At 34.8% G+C, this 19,493-nt stretch overlaps 1 protein-coding gene and 1 pseudogene across 5 annotated transcripts in view; both read left to right on the top strand.

Annotated features, from left to right (window-relative positions):
* LOC126968314 (uncharacterized) overlaps nt 1-19,493 on the top strand; it is a 512,088-nt gene that overhangs the window by 483,506 nt on the left and 9,089 nt on the right. For 2 of the 5 annotated variants that reach the window (XM_050813259.1, XM_050813260.1), the window contains exon 2: nt 17,195-17,334. In XM_050813259.1, coding sequence (XP_050669216.1) covers nt 17,218-17,334 — 117 coding nt within the window. In that variant the 5' untranslated portion in view covers nt 17,195-17,217. Of the gene's footprint in view, nt 1-14,452; nt 14,521-14,541; nt 14,697-17,194; nt 17,335-19,493 lie in introns of those variants that run through there. The other 3 variants (XM_050813258.1, XM_050813257.1, XM_050813261.1) reach the window with 3 other exon arrangements.
* LOC126968204 (uncharacterized) lies at nt 12,397-13,882 on the top strand (annotated as a pseudogene).

Raw genomic sequence — 19,493 nt, 5'->3', positions numbered from 1 at the left:
TAATTTTGTATCTAAAATAAATAAAAAAAGTATAATTTCAAAAATATCAGAAGCTAAGACTTCAACATCATGTGAACGCCGAGGCTCTTCTACAACACGAACCTAGTGAGAAGACTCAAAAGATTAAGGACGCTGGTGTGAGACGCAACTTGTGTCGACATTCTGGCTTCTTCTCGAGTCCAAGTTACGTCAGTTGTGTATCAAAACAAATGTCTTACTCTTACAAAAGAATTGTTAATAAACGTTTGTGTGGTAAATAACATACATGACTTTCCTAATGATAACCACAGATTAGAAATGGAGCGGCCGCCCTCAGGCTATTAAATAATAAGTTTAATTGTACGAAATTACTTTGTAACCATATTTTTATGAAAAAAAAAAGCCCGCTGAGTTTCTTGCGCCCGTTCTTCGATCCGAGGCATACTATTTCGAATGGATGGTAATTTGTGATGTTCAATAAGTGATTTTTCATCCTTTATTGAATAACAATATTAGAATTTTGATTTTTTTTTTTAATTTATGCATGTTAATCGCAGATAATGTGGTGAAGACTTTTGTATAAGAATTACGTGTATTTTTTTATAAACTAAGAACTAATATTTTTTTTAGTAAGTACATTGTTTTTTCATAATACTAAAAATTTGCCAGCGAATGAATGCATTCGCATTTTCAATTGGCTATAGAAAATATTAATTCAAATCCTACGAGCGAAAAACTTTTTAGTCTGTTAATACGAGTATATATATATTATAGACTAGCTTTTTCCTGCGACTTCGTCCGCGTCGGATACTAACTATAGGTAATATTATAATCTTCTATGTCATCCATTTAGGTCTAAGTTTCAAAAATGCTTGAAAAAATGTTTATAAATTACTTCTTATCAAGTGCCTAAAAACAAAGTTTCATAGCTTTATCTCCGAAAATGACGAATTCCCATGCAAACTCTCATCCCTTATTTTAACCCGTCCATGCCTCTATTTTACAAAAAATGGTGACTTATGTCCATTTATTTATTTCTGAGCGTGAAAAAGCATGACGTTGTTTGGACTTACATACATATGGAATTTTCATCCCTTTTTTCATCCCTACACAGGTCGAAATTTTAAAAACGCTACACTAAATATTCATTTACTTCTTATAAAGTGCCTAAATACAAAGCTTTATGCAGTCATCTTCGAAAACAACGAACTTCCATACAAACTTTCATCCCCTATTTCTACCCCTCCATTTATTTTCTCGCAATAAATGGTAGCCTATGACCTGTTCAAAGCTCTATTCTATCTCTGTATTAAATTTTATCGAAATCGGTTGAGTACTTTAGGTGTATTCACACCTAACAAACAAACTTACAGTCACATTTATAATATTAGTAGGGATTAGTTTAGTATTAGATACGTGGGTAAGATTTATGTGGAATGATTTCGGAATACTAAAAAAATATGTGAATTCTAATTCTCGATTTCATTGACTCGCCTAAGTTTTTAAAATTCGAATAAGGAAATGGAAAAAACAACAATTTATCTTACTTTTTTCTTAACTTACCACAAATCTATTGATTATTATGATTCTATTATATTTGACATAATAATTTCTCTGATCATAGCGATTTAAACACGTGCTTGTATTATTAGCAACATCGCGGTACTGTCACATCTAGGACTGTCACCTGTTTAGCTGAGAAGGTGCTGGCAACCTTTTTATGCAATATTTATTATATAGTTATAATATTGTCACACTTTTACACAAATTATCTTTCCCCAAACTAGGCATAGCCTGTGTTAGTACTATGAGTACAAGACAACGATATATTCAATACAATATACTTACTTAAACATACATAAATACATATTAACATAATTATATGTAGGTATAAAATATAACTATACATAAAATTTATACGTCTAGACTCTAGAAGGACCCTCTTGCTGTTAGGCAACGCATTACAGCAGGTCAGGTTTATTATTGTAGTGTACATAACATCTAAATCCTACACTCGCAATACTTTAGTCACTTTGTTTAGTGTGCGCACGTTCCTGAAAATAGTGGCTAACAGTTCGGCGCTATTCTTTTCAATGTGTTCCCAGCTGTCATAGTCTATCTAGACGTATAAATTATCTAAGTTATATTTATGTAATACCTATTTATTTTCCGGGATTGGGGGATAAACCAACACGTAGTTATAGTAAGTAATCACCAGAGGAATCATACAGTAAATAAACAATATAATTTTTAAGATTTTTTCAACATACACACTCGTTACTCTTTTGAATTATTTTTATTGAACACTTCTTTTTCTTTTTTTTTTACTCACACACGTTAATCAAAGAGTTTATGTATGTATATACTCTTTGTAGTATTGAAAAGAGTGGCAATGGGTTTCTTGCCACTTGTCATAAAAGCTCAATTCTCAATTCTTCCGAAGTAGTGGTAAATTATTTAACATTCATAAGTGTCATTTTGACCTAAGTAATTCAGGATTTTTATTTATTCAATCTATCCTTACTAACATTCAAAGAGTGAGAGAGAAAGAGACAAAAGAGATGATTACGAGTTTGTTTGTCATTTATTTGTAGAAGCTTTTTCCAATTAAGGTGGTATTTTGCATCCACACTGAAAGTATTGAAAATGAAGATTTACATTTTATCTCGAATATATGAATGAATGATTTTACAACTTAGTTGGTCATCACATCCATACATTACATTTCAGTCAAATTTAAAACGTTAAGTAATATATCTAGATAATTTCTAATTAAATGTCTTAGTACACTTGATTCAATATTTGTTTATATATTTAAAAGGGGGCAAACGGACAAGAGGTTCACGGGACGGGAGGTGGTGAGTCAACCACCGATGGACATTCGCAACACCAGGTGTCAAGAGATGCGTTGCCGGCCTCTAAGGTGGGAGTATGCTCTTTTCTTAAAGATCCCTAAAAGCCGTTCCCAATTTTCAGTCTATCTCCGGCTGTGGCCTACTTAAAACAAAAATCGTAACTATCGTTGACTTTTCTGTCCCAATAAACTCATCGACGGTAACTCACCTTATCCGTACACGCTGTCTGGCTATAAATAATATAGGCGATAAGAATGCCTTATCGGGTATACTGGGACAGCTTCAGATTATTGACAGCTATTTACTGACAGTAGAAGGTAGTAATTTATCTTTATCTGTAGATAGTATATTGGGAACGGCCGTAAGTAGTATCGGTAATAATAATAATCTAACTGTTTGTGCAAATAAATGTAAGCAATCTGACTCACTACGCACAAACTTACAAGTCAATAGGCTATAGTAACGTTTGATCTTCAGTGAGTTGCAGCCGAGGATTTAAAAGGTTGGCAACAACTGCGTAGGCGCCAGAGAGAGGTGTCGGCGAGAGCTGTTTGAAAGTCAACACGTTTTTACTTTTAAATTTATATCTATACTTGGTAAGTGATCTAGATTTTGATTATATATTTGTTCCGTTATACTATACGGTGGATTAGTGTGATACTACTATCGGCATACTCTGACTTTGCCCGCGTGGAAAAAGGATACTCAGTATACTAATATCATAGCTATCAAAAATCTTGTTTTAGTTTCTTTTTTTATGAAATTAAGGGATGAGACGAGCAGAACGTTCAGCTGATGGTATTTGATAAACCCTGCCCGTTACAATGCCGTTCCGCTCAGGATTCTTGAAAAACACAAAAATTCTGAGCGGCAATACAATAGCGCTCGTCACCTCGAGACATAAGATTTTAAGTCTCTTTTGCCCAGTAATTTCACTAGCTACGGTCCCCTTCAGACTGAAACACAATAATGTTTACACATTACTGCTTTACGGCAGAAATAAGCGCCGTTGTGGTACCCATAATCTAGCCGGCATCCTGTGCAAAGGAGCCTCTGGTTTTAGTTTCGGCCAGCTATTATAGCTTTTTAATTTTAAGAGTCAACGTTTAACAACAACTACTTTCGTTAAGAACTACCAACTATCACAATTTTATAACTTTGTAATACTAACATAAATGTTAGGTACCTACCCAGTTTTTAGCAATACATATTACCGATATTTACTTTTTAGGGTTCCGTAGCCAAATGGCAAAACACGGAACCCTTATAGATTCGTCATGTCTGTGTATGTCACAGCCACTTTTTTCCAAAGCTATAAGAACTATACAGTTTTAACTTGGTCAGTAGATGTATTCTGTGAACCGCATTAATATTTTCACACAAAAATAGAAAAAAAAAACATAAATTTTGGGCCCATACTTAGAACTGAAACTCAAAAATGTTTTTTCATCAAACCCATACGTGTGGATAGGTGTTCAAAAATGATATTGAAGTTTCTAATAGCATTTTTTTCTAAACTGAATAGTTTGCGCGAGAGACACTTCCAAAGTGGTAAATTGAGTGTAACCCTCTCCCTGTAACTTCTAAAATAAGAGAATGATAAAACTAAAATATGTATGATGTACATTACCATGCAAACTTCCACTGAAAATTAGTTTGAATGAGATCTAGTTAGTAGTATAAGTGATGAGAGCACTGTACGATTTTGAGAAAATATTTTTTGCCTTTTTCATTTAAATAATTTTATATCATTTTCCTTTCTATACAACTGGCCTTATGGCCTTCGGTCCTCGACACTAACCTATGCGAAACATAGCGGCACTAGGCCGCTACTTCACGCCGGTATTCTGTGCGAGTGTGGTAATTAACCCGGACGAGTCTGGCCCGATTGTGCTGACGTCATAATACGGCGATTAAATCAAATCAAATTAAAATTTACAATTGTCATATTATTACGCTTCCAATTTATGTTAATTTTTTTAAAATATGATTTAAAATCTATAAACCCTAAAGTAAAATATATAGGATATAAAAAAATAACAATTTTGTTGTATTTAAGAAACGCAGAGGAGTCGAAGTATGAATGCTCCTTTAATCATTTTTAAATTACTTCTTAATTACTTGTCGAGAGACTCAAGTTTAATGACTTGTACTAAGTTGGAATGTTTTAAATAGACCTTTATTTGGTAATGTCGCGAGATATTGTTTTTTTTAGGAGAAAGTGACAAGGCGAGCAAGATGTACGACAAAAGTCCAGAGCGTCTCTTAAAACCGTGGAATCCAACTTTGGATGACGAGCATTGGCCTACCATAAACAACTAGACTCCCGTTCACCTATTAAAAGGTTGTCAAAAAATGTCCGAGCGGCGTTATATATGCATTACCTTATACATATAACATTATTGAATATATTAGAAGCTCGGACGCGAATACGTGGTAAGAACATTTGTTTCAGCAATTGAAATGTAATTATTTAGCAAAATGATTAAAAACTTCTTTGAAATACGACACTCCAATATAAATATTGGATATACTGTTATTTGTACAGTTTTTCACAGAACAATTGCGTGGCATTGTTTTCAAAGCGCGGTCGAAACACAACTGAACGAAAACTCTACCTAATACAAGCGTAGACAGAGTTTTGCTTCAGAAAATTTTTGAGCGTGATTGTGATAGTTGTTAATTGTACGTCAATGGTGACGAGTCTTTAATTTGGTCGGTCGATCTTGTTGGAGAACGACTGCGTGAACTTTTGCTTTCAGTATTACCAATCACAATTAGTTTTACCGAAATTTCGTCGCCTCTGCGCATTGTGTCGCCAGGCTCTTGGCACAGCAAATTCACTAGCTATGGCGTCCTTCAAGCCGAATAGTGCATGAACACTTCTTCTTGACAACATATCTCCTTTGCACAGGATGCCGGCTAGATTATGGGTACCACAATGGCACCTACTTCTGCCGTGAAGCAGTAATGTTTGAACATTACTGTGTTTCGGTCAGAAGGGCGCCGGGTGAAATTACTGGGCAAATGAGACAACATCTAATATCTCAAGGTGACGAGCGAAATTGTAGTGCCGCTCAGAATTTTTGGGCTTTTCAAGAATCCTGAGCGGCACTGCATTGTAATGGGTTAATGTCAATTACCATTATTAGGATAGGCAAAGGGTTCAAGCCCGTACAGCCGTATTCGTTATTTAATAATTAATTGTCAAAGCAATCGTAACATGATTTTTACAATATTGTTCTTTCTACAAACGTACTAGGAATAAATAATATTAAGGTTTTTTGCTTTGTTAGGCCAAATAAGTGTAACTTATTGCGTGCATACATAAGTACACACACACTTCTTTTTTAAATAAGGGTGAAGTGTCTATGGTATAAAACTTAGAAGAATTTGAAACCTATCCAGTACTTGTTCCGTGATGCGCGCAAATGAAAACTTGCCTCGAATCGCTGCCTCGGCATGGTCTTAAGCCAATGAGTAAGCTGGTATTAAAAAAATAACCAACTAACAATTAGCTAATACAAAGGATGAGTAACCGGATCTTGCTTTCTCTTTGTTACGTGAAGCACGTAAGAATATGTAATCAATTGTGGAACCATTAATTTTTAACTTTCCGTTATACGTAATATGCTAACATTAAATATTAGTTTTAATATATCTATTCTAGCTAGTGAAGGGACTAGGGAGTGCATCGCTTCATGATAACGAATGCATATACAAAAGTTTATATCAAAATTTAAAATAATTCAATCATGATAATAATTATTTATTTTTTTCATTTTGATGACGTCACAGCAGAAGTGTCATGCACAGCTGCATCAAAAAATTTCTTATAAAATTCACACGGATACAAAATTTGAAATTAAAAATAAAAAGGGTTGAATATTTGCTGAATCGATAAACAAATATACTGTCTCTCAAAATAGATCAAACTACACGCAATGTGCAAAAGTTGATTAAAATTGGTTCAGTAGGTCATTGCGGGCAAACAATGTGACACGAAATTATTAAATTTTTTTTTTCATGATTACTTCATCACTTTACATTTCTTTTAGTCGCATTATGACATGGCTTCATTTAGATCAAAAGTCAAAATGTCGCTGAGTAGGCAATAAAACGACTTATAAAAACTTATTGTTATACAGGTATAATTTGGAATAAATTAATAAGCTTAAGCAGCTTATTACAGTTATCAAATTCAAAAGAAAAGATTTTGTAAGCGCTTAAAATCAAATTCAATCAATAAAGTATGAATTATACTTACATCCCAATTCATCGAAAAACTTTGACTTCACTTTATCCTTACCCCCAGCACTATTTCTGTCACTGTCATTGTCAAAGTCACTTACGAATCTGTTAGTTTTTGTTTTAAAATCACCCGGTACTTTTGGCGCGGATTTATATTTCACCGTTCGCAATTCACCATCTTCTAACACTGTTATCTCTTCGTAATTAATATTATCATTATTATTTACAACGTTATCATTACTATCAAACGCAGATAGCCTATTTTGAATATGAAAGTTATCAGTCACTATGGTATTAGATATGATTTTATCACAATTTACAGAAGTAAGTAAAATTGAAATTAGAACTTTTTTTAACATTTTAAGATCTTAGAATATCATTTTTGTTTATTATTAGAAAGTGTCAGAGTTGTTAAAAGCGAAAGCACTGTCTCACTAAGATAACTGATGTAAAATGACAAGAATTTTGGTGAATGTTGGGTGTTTACGTAACATTGATTGTCGTAGTTTTTACGTTTCAATGGTTTATGAGATTCTACCGCCTGACTTAGAAACGGAGCCAAATATAACATTTTGTTCTTTTTAAAAGCTATACATAGCTAATCTAAATATATAATTACCTAGATCTGATGTTTCGTTTGATTAAAATCGCAAATCCCCGATCTTAAAACTAGCTTTAGGTAATGTAACGGATTTATTTTATATTAGATTATAATTTATGTATGAGTATATGAAAAAAATATAGTATGCTAAACGATTTAAAATACTGTACTCGGCGTATTTTGTTGTTACTTGGGGGTCGCGAAACAAGGTAGTATGACTGGTTCTATAGTCCGATACACTTAGATAAAAAGATTTAAATTATTCCGAACAATCTGTCAGGTTATTCCATAATATATGGAGTAACAATAAATCACTTTTTTTCCCGCCATATTAACAGAGCTTGTCGAATGATAGTAGGTATATTAAATTCTAACAAGAGCTTGTTACAATTAATTGCTTTGGATTCCTTAACCTGTTTCTTTTATTCTGTAAGTACCCACTTTATCACACATTGTCGGTTTTTATTTTAATTGGATATCTTTTGTGCTAAAAATTATTAGTGACTAATAACTCATGTAATATTATGACTCGTACAATATAAAGGTAAGACTTTCCAATTCATATTTCAATTTAAAACATTTATTTTTACGATACATTTTTATAGCTTACTATTACTTTTATAGCTTAAAATAGCTGGTCTAATGAGAGTAAACAACTCATGTCTCGAAGTGATTGGCGCAATCAGGTAAACATGTCTTCACGAACATTTTTATAAAAGAAATAGGAAAGCGGATGTCCCAAAAGGCAATCCCGCTACTTCATACCTAAACGCTTCAAATTGTACTTATGACGATTTTGAGATCTTTGAGCTCAAAAATATAATTTGTGTTGTTTTGAGCTCTTCCAGCTGAAAGAGTTAGCAGTTCTTACGGTAGTAGTAGTAGTAGTAAAAAAATAAGGACTCCGTGTCACCTTACATAACAGTGTAGCACCAAACAAGCCGATTTACGTGTAAATACATTGCCCCACGCGCACACTTACACTACTACAGGCCGTAAGGCGGCCGTTATGAGAATTGTCATCGTCTGTGACAGTTTTTTTTTATGGAATAGGAGGACAAACGAGCGTACGGGTCACCTGTTGTTAAGTGATCACCGCCGCCCACAATCTCTTGCAACACCAGAGGAATCACAGGAGCGTTGCCGGCTTTCAAGGAAGGTGTACGTGCTTTTTTTGAAGGTACCCATGTCGTATCGTCCCGGAAACACCGCACAAGGAAGTTCATTCCACAGCTTTGTAGTACGTGGAAGAAAGCTCCTTGAATACTGCACTGTGGAGGACCGCCACACATCCCTCGATGGTGAGGATGATAACCTAACTTGTGGCGTGTCGTGCGAAGGTGGAATTCGGCGGCAGGAATCAGGTTAAACAGCTCTTCGGAAAACTACCCGTGATAATTGCTGTAGAAGACACACAATGAAGCGACGTCTCTACGCAACGCCAAGTGATCCAGCCGTTCACAGAGCACTGGGTCCCCGACAATTCGAGCTGCTCTGCGTTGCACGCGGTCAAATAGATCGAGCTGATACTGGGGTGCGCCAGACCAGAGATGATAGCAATACTGCATGTGTTTAGATTAGTTTCCGTCTCAATAAAATATTTTAAAAATGCCGTCGTGCGTTGTGAATAAGTGTAAAAATGATACTATAAAAGTATTTGTGGCCATATATGATTATTTAAGGGAGAAAAAATTGTGTAACTAGTATCCCCCGCAACCGCACACACACACTAGCATAATGGTGCTTCACTTGCTAATATCACGGCGCGGAGTCATTCTTTTTTTACTCGTCCGTGGCAGTTCTATGTCTTTTCAAAAGTCCTAGAAAAATTGGTAGTGATCGACGTGGTTCTTTGATTGTAATTGGAATTTTATTTGGAATCTATCGGTAAAGCAGTTTAAAAGTTATTCCAAAAAAACACATAAAAATATTTTTTCGTAGATATTTTGACATTTCTTCTAAATCTACCGGTCCGAATTGAATTCAAAATCTAAGTTTGTTCAAGCCCTTTCGAAAAGCGCCAACCGCGATGAAATCGGTCGAACCGTTCAAAAGTTATAAGAGGTTTATATACATCCATACAAACATACAGACGTCGAACACCGATAGTCAGGGAAGCTTCCTAGGACCTAAAAACGTCGAATTCTGATAAAAAGTCGATTTTCAAAAAACGGGGTAAAACCAATAACTTTCTGATTTTTGAAAATTTTCAAGTTTCTCAACAGGAGGTTAAAAACAATACATTAATTTATCAAGAATATGTTGTGAGACACCAGTTAATAATATGTTAATGATATGGTATATTTAAATTTATTTCTCTTCAGGCAACATGCCAGCGATCATAAGCGATATGAGTTCATTTAACAGTACGCCATCTATGTAATGAAGTAGTAAAACAAAGCTACGCGTGGACTCAATATAGGTATGTGAAAACTTTTTTTTAATGAAAATAAGGGACGAGATGAGCAGGACGTTCAGCTGATGGTAGTTGATACACCCTGCCCATTACAATGCAGTGCCGCTCAGGATTCGTGAAAAACCCCAAATATTCTGAGCGGCACAACAACTGCGTTCGTCACCTTGAGACAAAAGATGTTAAGTCTCATTTGCCCAGTAATTTCACTAGCTACGGCGCCCTTCAGACTGAAACACAGATTACTAAGCATTAGCTTACACATTACTACTTAACGGCAGAAGGCGCCATTGTGGTACCCATAATCTAGCCGGCATCCTGTGCAAAGGGCAGGCCCCTTGGCCACTGGCAGATGAAAACTAACAATACCACACGCGCCCTAATAGGTATAGGTATCAAACATCTGTATGTGCAAGATTAAGGTCTGGAAACGTCTCAGTTCGCGCATCATTCAAATACTTGCGTCGAAAACATTAAAATGTAAAATGTTTTGAAATATTATTGAATTTGTCAATAATATTTCATAACATCAAGAATTTTTTAGTAAAATACGCTTCCTGTTGTTTTGTAACCCTGCGTCAATAAATTCTCTCATAAAAGATATATGCATACAAAACAATTAATATTGGAAATAAAACTGATTTTAGTTTAGGAGTTCACTGGGAACAAACATCAGGACACTAGATTTATATATATTAAGATAATTACAAATTTATAGGTTTTTTTTCGTATCTGCAATCAGTCCCCAAACTATGAGCAGATGTTTTGGATATATAGAATTTTGTGCGAAGAGTGGTCCATCGACCTTTTTTCCCTTTAATTCAAGTTCTATTCGACAATGCTATTTCGTTTGAGTTTCTTTGGATGGTTTATAGTGGGTAGCCTCCAGTGCCAATACGTTTGGATGGATTGCATGAAAGAACGCCTATCTTTGAAGGTGGAAGAGTATTGTTTGATTTCTTCCTTTACTGTTTTAAATATAAGTTCATCATGAAGTTCATTGTTTTTAGTCACCATGGGGCATTCGATAGATTTCTCAGGATATCATTTCTGGCTCTACAATCATTAATGCGATACACTATGACAGCTGTGAAAACGCTAAAAAGTTAGTTTAGACTTAACCTCTATTTTGAGCAATTCACGCACGCTAACACAAAGTGTCATACAAATCGCGAGTGTAAGACGTAGCTTGTCTCGCACACTAAATATTAAACCTGGCCTGTTTTTATTGCGGTTGTCTAACAGCAAGAGGCTATCTAGACGCATAAATTATCTAAGGTTGAAGGTATGAATGTCACATCTCTTTTCAATTTCAACAATTTGACGGACATTTTAATTGCATAAATATATATCCCTAAAAACTCCTAGTATACTTCTTTCTAGTTTTAGTCCTCACGCTGTCGATAAAATACATCATGTCCCATTTTTTACGGAGTGTTGTTTTTTTTTGTTTAGCTGTCACTAAACAAAACCAAACTGCGATGCGCTATGAAAATCAAAGTTTTTTTTTAAGAGCAACATTACAAAGTAAAAATATATATTCTTAATACTAGCTTTATGTCAACATGGTATTTATGATAACTGCCTTCAACTGTCAATGTCAAAATGTTTGTATAGCAAAAACCGTAGATAGGAGAGCGTTCATCTTCTATCTACGGTTGAGGGAGAGACCAACTCTTAAAATTTGATATTCAACTGACATTTGAAAGATTAAGTTTTAGGAATTAAAAATAAAAAATCTGTATGAGGAATTGCTAGCATGTACCACACACGGACGAGTAAAAAAATAAGACTCTTTGTGGTTATATTACAGTGAGGCACCAAAACAAGCCGGTAAACGTGTAAATACATAGCCCCACGCATACACTTACACTAATACAAGCCGATCGCCCACCATTATGAGATTTGCCATGGTCTGGGACAGATCAGTTTGCGTCGCAATAAAATATTTTAAAAATGCCGTCGTGCGTTGTGAAAAAGTGTCATAACAATAATATAAAAGTATTTGTGGCTATATAATCATATGATTATTTAAGGGAGAAAAAATTTGTGTAACTGGTATACCCCGTAACCGCACACACACTAGCATAAAGGACTCGCCAAACAGAACGCGTTTTTAGCGCGCGTCAGGGCGTCATAGCGTCCTGGCCTAGCGCCGCGTCATAGCGTCGCGTTGTGTTGTACTGAACAGGTTATAATCTGTCAAACAGCGCTAGCGCCGCGTCATAACGTCACGTTGTATTTAATTACAGAATATTGTTAGTTAGCACCGGGTGTGTTCTTCGTAAATAGTGAAAATGACTGAATAGTTAATAGAATGTATTAGGAAATACCCATGTTTGTATGACACAAGGAACAGTGAATACAAAAATGTTTCTGAAAAGGCAAGATTATGGGAGATTATTGGAACAGAAATTAATGAACCAGGTAAGTAAACTTTTATTAGTTAAAGTAAGATACAAACTTTTCACGTATTTCAAATGCAATAGTAGTCGATCTTGTGTTGTTGGCCTTAGTGGGGTCCATGCCTATACAGGCATAATGTATGTATGTATAACCTATACAGGTTTATTTTCTTCAAGCTCTGTAGGTATAACTATTCCCTGTTTTGTTTTAATGTAATTATGCAAGCACCCTGAAGCCTTAACAACATCAATGGCAGTTTCTACATCGCATTCAATAGGTCGTAAATAAATGCGCCATTTTTGTGCTAAAATGCCAAAAGTGTTTTCCACTACACGTCTCGCTCTACAAAGTCTTTTATTAAAATTTCTTTTTCTTCCTGCGGATCCACTACTACCCGGACATTGTATAGTCACGTGATTTCCGTCAATACTTTCGACACAGTTCGGAAAATTCAAATTTCACGATAACCTATTTCTGACTGCTTCCATGTCTCTTCAGTCGGTGATGGCAAATAAGTTGGTTGCAAATGATCCCATATTTCTTTACAGACTTGACTGACAATACTGCCCACTGTGTAGCGACCAACTCGAAATGACAACGCTATAGTTTGAAAAGAGTCTCTTGTGGCCAAGTACATGTAAAAAAAATATATTTGTGAGGTATAGTTGATAAATAATTTTCTTTTTTTGCAGGGGAAATATCAAGAACCAAGTGGAAAAGTCTCAGAGACAATTATATGATATATAAAAAGGAAGTTGGAGGAACTACAGGACAAGCAGTTTAACGTTTAACAAAACAAAAAACAACAAAAAAGTTTAACAAGTGGGCCTGGGCTAAGCATTTACAATTTTTATATATTACTTTGATGGAAAGAGTAAGAACTACAAATTTTACTCCTCGCACAGAAATACCTCCAGAAACACTGCCTGAAACATCGCCCCTGGAGACCGCAAGTCCAGCTATGACATCTATAACTCCCCCAACCAATCCACAACCAGTGCGTTCACGTGCCAAGAAACAGAAAAAAGATTCTGAATTTGATAAAGTTATCGAGTATATGCAAAACAAAAAAAAACGTATTATGATGCAGCATTTAACTTATTTTAAAGTTACGCCCAAACATTTTAAAAGTTATCACTTAACAACCAAGTATTTGTTAAATAGGAACTTGCAAAGTTGTTTGCCGATATCGAGTTAAAAGATGCGAAAGAAAAAGCTCAAATAATATATTCACCTATTTATTCTGTAATAAGCGGTAACAGCGAGATTCAAAATAGCACCACCATCTTTTCGGAGATTGATCCACAAATAGTAGTCGATTTGTCTAATATTGCAAGAACGACTCAATCACAACCTAACGGACTTTTGTCGAAATAGGTTCCCTCAAATTTTTCCCTCTTTCCTTTGCGAACGTGATAACGCGTAAAGCAACAATAAATCCTCTTCATCCGAGTCACTGGACATCGTGACCAAGTAGTAGTATGTACGTATTCGAGGGACGACTGCTGAATAGCGTCGAAGCTGTCACACAGAAAGTACGGCGCTATAGCGTTACACCCTGACGCGCGCTAAAAGCGCGTTCTGTTTGGCGAGGCCTTGAAGGTGCTACTTTTTTTACTAGTCCGTGGTACCACAGAGTACTTTTTTGTACAAATGCAATACTTACAAAATTGATGCGTGAATGTCATTCTTACAATTAAATTATAATACAATAATAATCATAAAAAATGAGAGTTTAGATATTAGTGATAGTGATTTTGAAATTTTTTTTGTGTAAAAACGCAGGTGTTTAAAATTATTTTTATCATCAAATAAAGCTATATTGGGAATTAAAATATAAAAGGCCACTTGCGGACAAGTCCTTTCGTTCATTCTGTATAATATGAGTACAATAACACCTTATCTAAATGACACTCTTATCAAATAATTATGCCATAATTTAAAAACAGTATTACTCAGTAGACGTTTCAACATTCCAAGTGATTTGAATCAAGTGCAGTGTTTTTAATAGTTCCGTTAAGTATATTAAATTATTATAAGTATTATATATTTTTAAAGTAAATATTTTAAAAGTTCACTTAATAAATAAATTTAGTTACCTACTAGCTGACCCAGCAAACGTTGTATTGCCTATATTAAAATCGCGATACAAAAGTAACTGTTGATCGTAGATGGGTGAAAATTTGAAGTTGTATGTATTTTTTGATGTTATTTTTGACTCATAATCAAACAAATTTAAAAAAAATTAAAAAAATAAATTCGTGTGGACCACCCTTAACACTTAGGGGGATGAAAAATAGATGTTGTCCGCTTCTCAGACCTACCCAATATGCACTCAAAATTTCATGAGAATCGGTCAAGCCGTTTCGGAGAAGTTCAAAGTTTAACATGAGAATTTTATATATTAGATATTATACTACTATTTAAACTGTAAGCTCTGCATGAAATTACGTTTGGTGATAAATGAACGTTTTATAACTAAATGTCAACAAATCTAGGATGTTTGGATGTTTTGTTTGTCTGTCTATATGTCCATAGCTCAAGAATAGCTTACACGATCTTAATGAAATCAGGTGTATAGTTAGAACATGACGTGAATGGTCAATAAAAAGGATTTACTCATGACTTAATTAACTTATTTTACGATCCTTATTGCCCAGTGGTTAGTGACCCTTTTTACTGAGCTAGAGGTCCTGGGTTTGAATCCCGGTAGGTGCAATCATTTATATGAAGAATATGAATGTTTGTTTCTGAGTCATGGATGTTTATTTGTATTTATGTATGTTTAAGTAAGTATATTGTATTAAATATGTCGTTGTCTTGTACCCATAGTACAGGCTATGCCTAGTTTGGGGCAAGATAATTTGTGTAAGTGTGTCAATATTATTATCATATTACTTCGTCTGTTTTAAATTTTCGTAATCGCGCATCGTCGGGAAATCTTATAAATTTCGGGATATAATGTAGCCTTTCCTTCTCAATCTAAGTAAGGTGTGTGAAATGAACTTGATTGGTTTAACGCATAACAAAGAAACCCATGTACTTTTAAATATTTGAGTTCTATTTTGAAGTGATATCGTGTGTAAACTCCTAACAACCAGAATTGAATCAACAAAAAACAAGATAGCGATACAAGATAGACTGTAGACCTATTCTCATAACAAAACTATAATAGCATTGAAGCGACCTTATGTCAAAAAGTTATGTATTCTTTTAACAAAAAATTTACGGTTCAGTTCACTGATGAAGTTATGTTCCGATTTAGGGAAATCGTATGATGTGTATCCTCGTAACAATGATTTTGGGTTTTCTAAGAATATAGCAGTGTAACTGCAGTGCCGCTCAGGATTCTAGGACAATATTCTATAATGATTAATATTTATTAATAAATTATTTCATTAATAACCAATTATAAATTATTTCATTAATAATTAAATATAAATTATTTCATTAATAATTAATTAACGGCTTGGGTACCTCGTTTCGTCACTTTTTTCAAATTGAAATCCAAATATTTTTATTTAATTTAGGATTGAAAGTCAAAACCCATTCGCAAATTAATGCCTCAGACCTTAGAAGAACGGGCGGAGCTCTTTTTTTAAATAGAATTCCGCTCCAAACAAATATATAATTTAAATTACCTGATGTCGGCTAGATGCTTGAGTCGTATCAACCTTTACCACAAAAACGTCTTTTAAGTTTTTTTTTGAATTTCGTAATACATTTGTTTTCAACATTTTCTGGCACCTTGTTGACTGTCTAACTCGACCTAGCCAATTATAGGCATAAGTTGTTGTCTGTTCCATGGGTTAACATCATGGTTATGACAGTTTCTATAAAATTCACATATATGCCATGTATATACATAACATTATCCAGAATATATTATATATATTGAGAGGCAACAGTTGAAATGTTTATTTCTTTTAATGAACTGTGTAATGTTTTAATGTAGCCCTCTTCTGCAGTACAAAATATATCGACTGCACTGCCCCATAACAATATAAGTACTAAATGACATAACTTTGAAAATAATCAAAGTAAGCTAGTCGCATCTTGTTAAGCATATACGGCCTAAAAAATAAACTTGGCATAAAGTAATGAACCTGAGAATAAACCTAGAATATGAAAAATGTTGACTTTATATCGCTAACAACACTGTCAATAGAATGGTAGTTCTGAAGTTTTCTTATGTCAGGCAGCCTTGCAAATAAACGCGGGAAACGTTATACGTCAAAATAAACCAATCATAAACAAAATGTCTATTTGTAGACTTTTGCACATTCTCGCTTTATTCTCAGGTATAACTTTATGCCAATTTTATTTGTAATCCAATAATGCCTTGTTCAAAACGATAGTATTGCGATATTCAAACGAATTGTTGAAAAACGTTGGTGTGGTAAAGGTTACTATAACATAGATGTCTTTCTTAATGATGCCACAGATTGGGAATGGAGCGACCACCCTCAGGTTATTCAATAATAAGAATTATTACACAATATTACTTCGTATACATATTTTTTTGGTAAAAAAAAAGGCCGTTGAGTTTGTTGCGCCCATTCTTCTCAGGTCTGAGGCATTCGTTTTGGAATGGGTGGTAGTATTTGACTTTCAGTAAGTGTCACATCCTATTTTCAATAAAAATATTCGGTTATTCTGTTACTTATGGGTACTTCTTCTCAATTACAGGCAAAGTCAAATAAACGTCAGAAATGCTTCGGAATCCCAATTATATTTGCGAGAGCAGCAGTATCGACGTACCCTCACATCTGAACTTTGGAAAATTTATTATCGACTGCATGAAAGAACATGGAAATAAATTGGCGATTGTATGTATTTTAGCATTAAATATAGAAGAATGTACAAATTACTATATACGCGCTTGAATAGGGCTACTGGAAACCCAAGCGCTGGCAGCTATTTCGGTCAACGGATCAGCCTTGCTATCCAACGTGGAAATGCTGCCCGTATTAGCCTGCCAGGGCTTACTTATAGTATTGAAGATTGCGTAAACGATATTACAATATGGAATTGAATAGTATTATAGTTGTTTTTTTATGGATTTTGTGGTTCAGCCTTGTATCGTTTTACTGGATTGCATTATTTTAAAAATATGTCGTCGTATAAAACCGACTAAGTATCGATTTTTGGAAAACTGAGTTAAAAATACACTTTTTTAAAAAAAATTAGAACTATCTAATGGTAAAACCCACTTTGCAGTATTATGCAGCGTTACAATGGTAAAAAACAATAAAATAGGATTTTTCATAAAAGTTTAGACTTAAAAACAATTATTACAACATATCATCGTTTTAAATGTTTTTTCTACGAAAAAAACAAATTATCCCAATAAATCTCTTTTTCAAGCTGAAAGTTTCCTTGATACCCACTTTGTTGATCTACACGCAAAAAATATGATCAGGAGTTAACTGTTTTTCGCTTTAGTGAAACTTTCTTAGCAGCACTCGAATATGGAATTAAATCATACCTAACCGAAATAGTACTTTTTACTCGACAATAATTGAGATTATGCTATATATAATATTAGAATGAACTTAGTGACGGACCTCAAAACTGATGCAATAGTTTTTAGCTAGTGGGCTGAAGTTGAAAAACAGGCAAAAATTGTATGACCTATATGCAGAGGGACAATGTTACTGTAGCGATGAGTTCAAACAATAAATATGTACGTTGGTTATCTAAAATTTTTAATAAAGATTTCACTATTGCTAAGTCTAGGTATATACGAGATAAAATAAACAATAGTTCTAACGTATGGTACGGTAACAGGGTATGCTTCTTATACCGGCCGTGCCAACATGTCCCGCGATAGCGTCGACGAGAACCGGAACAAACTTGTGTCTGAAATCGAGGCTATGCTTTGCAAAGTCTCGGAATGGGGCCGACAAAATTTAGTCTAATTCAACCCCAAAACGACAGAAGTTTGTGCGTGCACCGCTAAAAAGTCTCTCCTCGATTCGAGATCACTCCTCTAACTGCCACAGCCTGTATCGTCATACTTGGCGTCGATATATCGAGCGACGTTCAGTCCCATGGTCACTTGGAAGAGAAGACCAAACTGGCCTCTAAAAAGCTTGGTGTAGGTACTCAGTAAGGTGAAACAGTACTTCACTATAAACCACCTCCTGCAACGATATAAGACGCAAATTCGGCCTGACATGGAGTACTGTTCTCACCTCTGGGCGGGTGCTCCCCAGTACCAGCTTCTTCCATTTGACCGCATACAACGAAGAGCGGCTCGAATCATCGACTAGTCTTCTCCGATCAGTTTGGTTTTTTGGCGTTGCGTAAGGATGTGGGTTATCTCTGCATCTTCTATCGCATGTATTAACGGGGAGTGCTCAAAGGAGCTGTTCGGGTTGATTCCAGCGAATCCCACCACCGGACATTACGTAAAAATGAAAAATACCACCCGCATTATCTTGACGGCTAGCATTCCAAAACCGAGCGTTTTACAAGAAAATTCTAGACTATCGCACAGCCACTTTGTGGAATCAATTACCAGCAAAAAATAAAAGAGCATACCCATATCAAATTAAAGGCTGGCAACGCATCTCATGACACCTGTTGATGCGTATGTCCATGGGCGGTTGTCTCACCACCCCCCATCCCTTGAGCCTCTTCTTGCTCGTTTGTCTTATATAAGAAATGTAATAAAAACGACTTGAAAAATAATAAATGAAGAAGCCGGAAGGGTGAAACACAAAATTTTTGAGTTAAATTTAAACATTGATAACAGATCTGTAACGTCGGATTACGAAGTTGCAACAATTTCCTAAACATTCTTTACAGATATACTTCCACTACAAATTCGTTGAACTCTGATGATCCAGACTTCGCTCTTTCACTATTGAAACATAATATTCTTGAATGTGATAAGATCTTTAAATATGATCCTGTACAATACAAGGTTTATACGCTTTGTTTTATTTTTGAGTAGTCAGGTAACAACTAAATTAATAAGTAG

This window comes from Leptidea sinapis, chromosome 15 (assembly GCF_905404315.1).
Source record: "Leptidea sinapis chromosome 15, ilLepSina1.1, whole genome shotgun sequence".
In the NCBI taxonomy this organism is placed as follows: domain Eukaryota; kingdom Metazoa; phylum Arthropoda; class Insecta; order Lepidoptera; family Pieridae; genus Leptidea; species Leptidea sinapis.
This window is presented reverse-complemented; position numbering and strand designations above follow the sequence as displayed.